This window comes from Rhipicephalus microplus, chromosome 2 (assembly GCF_043290135.1).
Source record: "Rhipicephalus microplus isolate Deutch F79 chromosome 2, USDA_Rmic, whole genome shotgun sequence".
NCBI classification, from domain to species: Eukaryota; Metazoa; Arthropoda; class Arachnida; order Ixodida; family Ixodidae; genus Rhipicephalus; species Rhipicephalus microplus.
The window spans coordinates 251761362-251772566 of record NC_134701.1 but is presented as its reverse complement, the minus strand read 5'-3'; the positions used below and the strand labels follow the sequence as shown (position 1 = coordinate 251772566).

The 11205-nt window shown below is 44.9% G+C and overlaps 1 protein-coding gene across 1 annotated transcript in view; it reads right to left on the bottom strand.

Annotated features, from left to right (window-relative positions):
• Nucleotides 1–11205, bottom strand: part of LOC119169279 (cell adhesion molecule Dscam1) — a 160555-nt gene that overhangs the window by 31881 nt on the left and 117469 nt on the right. The window contains exons 7-10 of the mRNA XM_075879613.1: nt 6695–6961; nt 4714–5133; nt 3030–3191; nt 1–113 (exon numbers count right to left, since the gene is read on the bottom strand). The exon at nt 1–113 is cut by the window's left edge and continues 157 nt beyond it. Of these exons, the coding sequence (XP_075735728.1) occupies nt 1–113; nt 3030–3191; nt 4714–5133; nt 6695–6961 (962 nt within the window). The remainder of the gene's footprint in view (nt 114–3029; nt 3192–4713; nt 5134–6694; nt 6962–11205) is intronic.

Sequence of the window (11205 nt, the reverse complement as noted above, 5' to 3'; positions counted from 1 at the left end):
AAGCCACTCGATGACGATAGGCTTTTCGCCGGCATGCACGAAGCAGCTGAGACCAGCGCGCATTCCTTCCTGCACGTCGTCCAGCCAACGAAACGGCGTGATCTGCGGGCCAGCTGCGTACGAACAACGAGAAACGAAACAGAAGCAAATCTCTTTTCAGGGAAAGTGCTGACTGTATGCACAATTTTCACAAGCTTGTTCTTTTGAGACATTGCGACAGAAAGCGACAAAGGCTCTGTTGACATTCACTGAACAAGCGGCTGGACTTGAACAAGCGGCTGTAACAGCAGTGTCACACAACGCGAAAGACAAGACTGGACTATGACAGAGTGTGCGCGCGTGTGCTGCCGAATGTGCTGTGCTTATCTCTCTTCCCTCTCTGCTCTCTATCTTTTGTCTCCCCTATCCACCTCCCATGCGCACGGTAGCAAACCGGATGCCTATAGGCTGGTTAACCTCCCTGTAGTTATTTTCCTCCTTTTTTCCTCCCTTGTTCTTTTGAGTGAAAAAATAAAGTTCTTTTCATCATTACGGAGCAGGTTTAAGTTCTTAGTTTCATGTCCCTAAACCACATTATTATCGTGAGGCGGGTGGTATAGTGCAGTGTATCAGCAATATCCACATTCTAGCGTTCCTTAACTTACATCATGCAATACGCAGACGTCAGCGTTTCGCCTCCTTCTAGATGTGACCGTAGCGGCTGGGATACGATTCTCGACGTGCGATTTAAGAACCGACAGGGGCGCGGGCCTATAAGGAGCCACGCTCCTAGCGAGCATAACACAAACATGTGTTTATAGAGTGTAGAAGCCTGAAGGAAAGCATCAAGCGACGGTAGAAGGGACGTGACGTGAGCGCTTACTGCTAAGGAACCCGTAATTAAAAACTACAAGTTACTATTTTATGACTAGCATATTCACTTCACACTTTTTTCATGTAAAATACGAGAAATTTGAAGACCAGTAAGTCCCGATATCTGAATAAGGTTAGTATAAAACCCGAAAGCGATAATGAGCGTACTGAGAGCAGACAATAGTAAATAGATTAATGCAACATTCTTGAAAAATGATTAATGCATAATGGAGAACAGATAGTGATCGTGTGCGCCTTCACCTGCAAAATTATGAATCCCCATGCACATTCTCAGACGTCACTCGACTAGTGATTTTATTCATTATCAGTCGCTTGGCGTCATGCATAGCTCACGTTCTGTGCGGCACTCACGGGATTGGCAGCGAAAAGATAAAAACGCTTGTTCACACCTACAATCAAAATCGGCCACGAGACCAAGTTATTTATAAGTGGTCGCAAATGATCGCTTTGGTCTCAAAGCAGCCACTTTGGCTCAGGATCATGTCACCAGATTTTAGATACGAAGCAGCTCATGCACTTGGACTGTCGGCGTCTCCCGTTATCATGGCCCGTCAAGGTGTATCCTGTCACCACATGTCACAATGCCTTTGATAAAGTGCTGGTGTGACACCTATTTTAACTTTCTCACGCGGGATGTGTTCAAAGACCATCGAAGCGCCACAACTCTACCGGCTCGATAGAGCTGTCGTGGTGCTACAAGACAGTTTTTGAGGGGTCGTTGAATGGTTCAGGCGTTTATCGCAAGAAATCGTGGGGCGCTGCGGCTCTTTAATTTTGTATCTATGTCACGGCGGTCTTTTCGAGATCATCTGCAGATCACCCAATTCAACTGCGATAACTGCAATTGCATAGAAACCCTTTACCATGACCTCTGCCATTGTCCCGACTTTGAAGAAGATCGCCGGACTCTCCAGTATGCCTCCAGGAGACTTAATGATTGTCTCTTTCCTCAAGACCAGATATTGGGCGCGTGGTCTTCAAGCTCATCAGCCCAGAAAGCCACACGAGCCTTTCTACGACTCTTGAAGGCAGCATCACTGAGCGACCATCTGGGAAACCCAGCACTGTTTGTGTGGTGCATGAGTGGCATGCAATGTGCATCTTCTCTTCTCTCTTTTTCTTTTAATCCGTCTTTCCCCTCTTCTCACGAGTAGCGAGCAAACTGGACTTAGTCTAGTTAACCTCCCTACCTTTCTTATTCTCATTCTCTCTCTCTCTCTCTCTCTCTCTCTCTCTGTCAAAGGGCGAAGATGCTTCATTCAATAATTCACAACCCTTTCATACGCTGCTTGTAGATTTATTTTTCTATTCGTTAGCACGAACACACTGTGAGCGAGAGAGAATGTTGCCGCTGTTTCCGCGTCCGCTGCTGAATGGCCATTGAAGTTTCTACAGAGTTGGGATGCTTCGTTAGCTCATTAGGCCAATGACTCGGCAGGCTTTGAAGCATCCCGTTTAACAGTGTGAACGTGACGTTGGCTGAACATTTCATTCAATGGACTATCAGTTGAAAGGTCCTCCAAACGCCCAAGTGACACGGGTAGAAGACGGCGCGTCCGCTCAGAAAAAGCTCACGATACAACGCCACGTGCGCTTTTCTGGTTGTCAACTTCCCGAGTTCGCCCAGTGAAAGCTATTTCGCCTATGAACGCTCTCTGCAGCGATGAGATGACGCGGCCCTGTCATTGCTGTTTGACGTGTCCCTATATGGGAAAAACCGGTGCTCATCACCTCTCCACTTTTAACATTAGTGGAGCTGTTTTTCTATAGTGCCTGCGAGAGACGCTATATTCAGTACATGGTCACTGCGGCTGGTAATCGAACCCATGTCCTCGCGTTTTAATCGCTGCTAAACACATATACAGTGTTCAACTTAATATTTATTTTTTTGCAGACGCTTCAATGCATTCACCTAATTTCTGAACCAATCGGATGGGCAGAACCAGTACGTCAGGGCAATGATAATGTGAGCAAACGTGCATTCTGTGTCGCGATGTTTATTGGTCGCGGAAGTTGTTAACATCGGTCGCCTTGAGCTGCCTTCTGGTCGCCAGTCGCAAATGGTCATGCGGTTGGTACAAGTCACAGCTACGATCGAGCCTGGACCACATAGTTTGTAGCTGTGCACAAACAAAAAGTGGAGTTTGCAAACTTACTTCTGACAATGACCCGAACAAGTTGCTCAACAGATGTTCCATCCAGGTTTTCCACGACACAGGTGTAGTCCCCATGTTCCTTGGCCTTAGTGAGGGTCTCCAGCAGCAGTGTGCCATTGGTGAATACAGTCTGCCTCTGGTTCACCGGCAATTCGCTTCCATCTGTACAGTGAAAGGGAAGCTCAGTTTGCTGATACCTTGATCACAACCACAATATGTGGTTTGGGCGGCCGGTCACCAAGGGCTGTAGGGAAATTAACAGGCCGAGCACTTTCTTGCCGAGCTGTCTTCCATTCTTTAGAAGCCTACTCCCAATCAGACAATACGGAGCTTTTATTCAAAAACGTTGCCCATTACTACAATAAAGAGCATCAGTGCTATTCGGACCCTTGTAAGGGATTGCATCACACTGGCGAGTACCTCCTTTTAAAATTGTTTATCAACGCTGTACTTTGCCCGGCGGGGTTAAAACATTTCAATTAATCTTTTAATGACACGTGCCAGTTTTGTGGAGAGGTGGCTGACATAGTCTGGGCGTGCCAGTCAAACCCATCAGTCCCCCTCCCCACCCCAATCCTACGGGAGAGAATGTGGAGGCAGCCCTGCTCAGCTGTCAGGACCTGAGGCCCAAAGGTCCTGGTTCAACGGACGCAGGCGGCGTTGCTTGCCAATGGATGTCCGGAATAGGGATGTCAACTAGTACTGTGAGGGAATGACGCCAGTGAGGCCCCAATTCAATCACCTCTCTGTAACCATTTAATGGTCAATAAATGTTTCACCACGCGGAATCTTCCTACTTTCATTCTTGAGTTTTCAAACGCGCTGTGGAGTTTTCACTTCGCGTTTGCAATAACACCCGGGATAACTTATCAAGATTGGTAAATAAAAAAACGCATTTGCAATATTTTTTTTCCAAATTAGATGTTACATAAAGAAACATGTCACTCAAAAATTGTCTTGTGTAAAGAAAGAACCAAAGCTATGTACAAACATAGTTATCGTGAAAACGAAATTCTCAATTTTTTACATAGCATATATAAACATGCGAATAGCTTTCGACGAACAAGACAAACGCGGTTGAAGAAACAACAACTTTTTTTTTACTAGAGCATTCTATCTGATTTCGCAAAATAAGCCATGAGTCATTTTTTTATTTGAACTTTACATTGTGTAGAACTAGGTCTCTTTTAAACTAAATTTCAATCTTTGTGCTGCGGCACGTATCATCATTCCATCCGTTGATCTAAATTGGTGGAAATGACAACTGTTCTTTATTTAAACAAGAAAAAAAAGCAAAGCAGGCTTCCTGTTGACTGTGGTATACAGAAAACGGAGATTTTTGCATCCTATTGAATTTCTTCACAAGATTACGTGTATTATACAGTACATTGAATGAAAATTCAATATTGTATTTCAATATAATACACCACAATACAATATAACACAATACAATGCAATACAATACAAAGCAATGCCATACAGCTCAATACAGTTACGACTCACCACAGCACATTGCCATAAAATACAATATCACACAATACGATACAGGTTCTCTGCCGAATTCTTTAGGGGGGGGGGGATAGATATTTCCGCTCAGAAAAACCATGGTGAGTTCTATTTAGCTGAATGCTTTCATTGTGTTACCAGTTCCTTCGCGGTTTTTTTTAACCAATAGATTGCGTACCTTTGAACCAGCTGATCTTGTCGTATGGATATCCGCCGAATGGACACTGCAGCGCTAAGGAATGACCTTCCAACGCCGTCGCGTTGTACGCCGGCCTCATGAACAGGGGGCCCCGCACGTCCAATCGAAATACGTGCTCAGCCCGACCCGCCACGTTGCTCGCCAGGCACTGGTAATGACCGGAGTCGGACGTCTCCACCGACGTCCAGTTGAGGAAGCTCACTGCGTCACCCGTCGCCGAGTCGATGGTCGACCAGAGACGCAACCTCGGTCCACCTCCAACGACGGGCCATGCACCGTCCAACGTCCACGTGATCGAGGGCGCTGGGTCACCCGACGACCGGCACCCTAGGCTCGCGGGAATCTTGGCATTCAGTATGCCTGTGGTGCCGTACGTTCGCTCCATGCGTGGGGCACGCTCTGTGAGATTGTGTATTCGAAGCTGTGTTAGTCTAGAAGTCATATCAGGTGAATTTGTAACAAGTATTATGCAGTTAAAAATTAGACTCGGTACCATTGGAATAGATGAATTTCCTGTGGTAGAAGCACAGAATTTCGCATAAGTTCTTGCGGTCTATGACGATGGTGATCATGTTCATTCCATACTACATGTAACCCGAAACCTCTATGGAGAAGAGGCTGCAAAAATTGGTACATTGAATATGTAAAAATTTGGCAGATACCATGTATCTTGAGTTTCGACGTTATGCGAAGCATGCGGAGGGAAGGTGAGCGCGTCTCACTTTTTATTGAGCGACACGTCATAAAACGACGCTAATTGCATGTACGAATTTCGCACGCACAGACATAAGTTGAAGAGTTGCAGATGTTTATATACCCAGTTGTTCGCACTTGTGCGACGATAGGAACATGCATATTAGCAACACCCGAAGCTGATATGAAGCGCTGATGCTCACGAGCATGCTGGCCCTATACACTGCTACATAAATCAACTTCAGCGCATGACACCTAACAACAATTTCTGTTAAACCGACGTTACGGCTGCATCAAAGGAGTACAATGTAATGTTTATAAAATTGGATATAGAGCACTGCAACCACTATTCACGTTTCACGAAGATTAGCGTCTATTTGAAAAGTGGTTTCGAGACCTGGCGTAGCTCTGTCTTAGGATGCTTCATTGCTACGCAGAATGCTTTGGTTCGATTTATTCTGGGACCCTGAAATTTAATCTCTGCATTCGTCGAATTGACGCTACTGATGTCAGGTATTTCTTAACGCTCGCGCGTTCAATTTACCCATGCGTTTTCTCGCCATTCCTTGGTAGATACTAAGTGTCAGTCACCTGTGGTACATACACGCATATCAGTGGCACGTACTCGCCAGAGGGTATGTGCCACTGTCTGGCGGGAAGTGTTTGACGACATACGCGACGGGAATGCGATATTATTGATGTTTTGACCAGCGCGTCATATCCGTCGAACCATCTTACCCTCTCATGCTAATTTTGGCCTACGCTACGTTAAGAGGGCAATCACGAGAGCACCAAAACATAAGCAGCTATATAGATAGATACGCTCAAAGTCGCTGAAGTTCGCTAAAGAATGTTTCGATTCAATATTGAAAGTATTGAAACAGAAAAATATGCATATATGAAACAAAAATGTTTCGCTGTTGAAATATCAACTATGTAACACCAACCTGTTTCTACCTTTATTCTTTTCTTCTCCTTTTACTTCACCTGTGTAGGGTAGCAAACTGCGTTCAATCTAAATGAACTCCTTGTCTTTCTTTTGTATATATCTTTGTCACTTATATTCAGATAGCTGGCAGTGTCGTAGCAAAGCAGGTAATCACACTTACCTCAAACGCCTCGCAGGGTTTCGTACACATACTTACCAAGACTGCTACACCTATGGGTCGAATATTTAAAAAATCAGATTGCTTCAAGCAAAGGCAGAAAGCAACAGCCAACTCTGGGATTCAACCATCGACCGATCAATTCTGAGGCTGGTGCTCACCTCCAACTACAAGCTCAGCCGTATCTTGCGCAGCCCTACGTCCATCCCTGGAAGTAGCGAAGCACTGCAGCATGCCACCCTGGTGCCGGGCCACAGCAGCGATTCGCACGAACCCTCGCTCGAGCCGCTGGAATCCGAGCGGAAGCGGCGACCCGTTCAGGCGCCACTCGAGAGACGCTTCGCTGCTGCTCGCGTTGCACTGGAAGGACACCGAGTCACCGGCCTCGGCACGAACCAGGCGTGGACGGATGCTGATGGAGAGCTCACCTGCGGACACATATCGTGATCAATAATGCAGGAATGAAACTTATCGAGGCAAAAATCTCAGATGCCTCATGAAAAACAGGAATTGGTTGTCAGCGCGTGAACACGAGTGATGCAAACAATAATCATCATGCGATGACTTCGCCACATGGCATCAAAGTACACCAATACTTGTGGCGTCAAAATGGCGTCAAAATGGCGTCACTATCGCGTCGCAAAAATACGTCATCACATGACGTCGTCACTTAGTCAAAGGTGGGCCGATCACGGAGGCAGTGCGAAACCAGGTAAGGGCAGAGCGCTTGAAATACCTCTGATCGTGGAGGCAGTGCGAAACTGCGTTACGTTCAAAAATGTTTCGCAAGGGTGCGGGGGAGGATCAGCGCATCGACTGAGAATCCCGTTGACCCAATGAGCTTTTATAGAAATGGCTACACGAGGCAGAATGAAGTGTGAGTTTCGATGTTTGTTCACTTCATCATATACCCTCACAGAACATTCGTGCTAGTGTTCCGGTAACCGATCTGCTTAATGTTCGAAAAATACTGAACTTCTGGTTCAGATATCACATTCACAGAGCCATCGTTTCCTCATAGTTATTTGCTATTGAATGGGCAGCTTCTGCAGATGATATTGCGGCATCTTTCAATTCCACCTCAAATCCTCCTGTTCTACTACCGACAGGACGAAACTCTATCGGCATTAACGTTGACGGCTTAGCTGCTTCTGCAATGCTTGATACGTGGGCACATATCTCCGTGATGAGTGCTTGTTTTCGCCGCCGCGTGAAAACAGTACAGTCGTCATGAAGCTTAGCTCGAATGCTCCACCGCGTGTCCTGAAGCGGTTTGATTGACGGCAGCCCCACGTGTACATAGCTTTGGGCTCCAATTCCAAGACGTTAACCACACCATCTCACGTGCTATTTAAGCATTCTGAGGCATTTTCTCATCAGCAGCGCCCACCATTTCGCAGCTGGTAACAGTCAAGCCAGTTCGGGTCATCCTGCGGAGCTTTCAAGATAAGCTTGCTGATGAATGTACTTACTCTCGCCGCTTCCTGTATTACTCGTGTCTCTGAAGGAAGTCTTGAGCGGGCAAAGTACGAACCACAATCGCCGGTAACCACGCATATGTTTTCCTCGTTTTTCTTGAGCAGCGCCCAAATGCCGCCATGCTCGAATTGGATTTTTTGTCGACACATGCCGCCCTCATTGACTTTATTAGTGTAAGTCCTCTTAATGCGCCTTGTTAAAGTGAAAGCCTTATAACCTCCATGCCTAGGATCACGTGACACAAAACTGCGCGCAGTGCAAGGATAAATGGCTATGAACTTTTTACATGGCTGCCTTTCGAAAACTACTCGCGAATGCGGCATGTGTAGTGCCCCACCGTAATTTCTAGAGAGTGCATCTTGTTCTCTTCAACTATAAGCACAAGTATACTTAGCGACCATTATGCCACCTCCCATACAGTTATAGTATGCTTTCACTTAACAAAAATAACCGATCAGCCTACTTTGAAATTTGAATTGAGTTAAGTTTTATAATGATTTAATTTATAATGTTAGTGACCTGGTAAGCTTAATTCAGCCATAAATGTTTCATTGAAGAAACAAACTCACACCTAATTTACAGCACACTCCAGTGAACCTATTTTGTTGGCTTCACATTGTCAAAAGGATTTGTAACTAAGAAGTCACAGTTTTGCCTAAAGATGAAAGCTATGAATGCGACAGCAATAAAACGAAATGCCGATCGAAGAACGGCTAGCAGCGCGACATTTGGAGTCCACTGTTCAAACACAAAAAAAGGGCGTACCAAACGACCGTACAGGTATACAGTGGATGAGCGCGAACTGACAAATGACTCCAGTGTAACATTGTGTTTGAGCAGCGCGCTGCAAGTGTCGACTGTGCACAGCCAACTGCCCACACTTTGTCTCTTTTAACTACCAGCTGACTCCTCTCGCAATAACAGTCGCTGCAGCGAACGACGTCACCTACGTGGTTTCTACTTCAAAGCAGACTTTGCGGTGAAACCACAATACGCCCAAACAACTTTCTTCGCGAAATAAAGGTGCACTGACGGTGATACAGGTAGGCGGCGTACGCACATCACAACTTTGGTGAAAACCGAGCGCAGTGACGACCTTTATTGCGTGCGCTTCACGACATTTGGCTTGTGATAAAAAGAACACGCTAGAGAGCCTTCGAGCTCTGTGTGCCACCAGCGGCAAAGAGTGCATATATATAGCTTGCGGTTAGAATGCTCAAAGACACATATTCCGTGACCAAGTCTCCTAATGCCGTGCACTGAGTAGTGAGAGGTCGCAGGTGCGAATTCCCTGGTCACGCGCTTCGAACAGTAATTGCTGAATACTTATCTTAAATATATATATCATCATTATCATCATCATCATCATCAGCCTGACTACGTCCACTGCAGGACAAAGGCCTTTCCCAAGTTCCGCCAGTTAACCCGATCCTGTGCTTGCTGCTGCCAATTTATACCCGCAAGCTTCTTAATCTCATCTGCCCACCTAACCTTCTGTCTCCCCCTAACCCCTAACCCGCTTGCCTTCTCTGGGAATCCAGTTAGTTACCCTTAACGACCAGCGGTTATTCTGTCTATGATATATATATATATATATATATATATATATATATATATATATATATATATATATATATGGGAGAGAAGTATATACTTAAGGGCTCGTTTTTCTGTCTTTTGACACAATGCTAATGAGATCTAACAGACAATAGTTCCATGGGTTGTATAGGGGAAGTTATTAGACCCATTTGTAATGTGAATGTAAAGAAAGAAAAGTGGCTGAAAAGATAACTTGCCGTGAGCAGGAACCGAACCTGCGACTTTCGAATAACGCGTTCGATGCTCTACCACTTAGCTGCTATGGCGGCTATCCCCACAGCCACTTTATTGGGTTTATATGTGAATTTAAACGTGGGAGTGCCAGTCAGTGCCACCTGTAGGCACGGCGGCGAGTGTGGCACACTCTTTTTGAGTCTGTTTGGCGTCCCGTAGCACGTGAACTTATTACGAGCTGGCAGCTGTTTGATAGTCCCTCGTATACAACCTAGCGGCACCAAGTCTGCTAGTACGAGACCCTCGTTAATGAAAAAGGGAAACAAGGGTATACTTAAGGGCTCGTTTTTCTGTGTTTTCACACAATATTATTGATATCTAACAGATAATAATGCCAAGGAAAGTATAGGGGAAGTTATTAGACCAATGGTAATGTAAATGTTAAGAAAGAAAAGTGGGTGATAAGATAAGTTGCCGTGAGCAGAAATCGAACCTGCGACCTTCGAATAAATATATATATTATATATATATATATATATATATATATATATATATATATATATATATATATATATATATATATATAACTTCCCCTGTACACTCCTTGCCATTACTGTCTGTTAGACCTCATTAGTATTGTGTTAACATACGGAAAAACGAGCCCTAAGGTATACACTTTTTTCCCTCATTTCATTAAACGAGGGTCTCGTACTGGCAGACTTGGTGTCATTAGGTTTTATACGAGGGACTATTAATCAGCTGCCCGCTCATAATAAGTTCACGTGCTACGTGACGCCAAACAGGCGCATAAAAGAGTGTTTTCACACTCGTCGCTTGGCTTATAGATGGCGCCGACTGTCACTCCTACTTCTAAATTCACATATAAACCCAAAAAAGTGGATGGAGGGAAGGCCGCTGTGGTAGCTCAGTGGTTAGAGCGTCGAACGCGTTATTCGAAGGTCGTAGGTTTGATTGCTGCTCACGGCTGGTTATTTTTTCATCCACTTTTCTTTCTTGCTATTTACATTCCAATGGTTCTAATAACTTCCCCTGCACATTCCTTGGTATTACTGTCTGTTAGATCTCATTAGTATCGTTTTAAAACACGGAAAAACGAGCTTTTAGGTATACACTCTTTTCCCTCAAATATATATATATTTATATATATATATATATGTATGTATGTATGTATGTATGTATGTATGTATGTATGTATGTATGTATGTATGTATTTGTGTGTGTGTGTGTGCGCGCGTGTGTGTGTGTGCGCGTGTGCGCGTGCGCGTGCGTGTGTGTGTGTGTGTGTGTGTGTGTTTTGAAGAAAGAGACAGATTCAAATTATGACACACAGTCTGGTAATTGGAGATCAGAACAGCCCTTAAACTCTGGAGAAGGCTAATGGGAGCAAAAGAGAGGACGA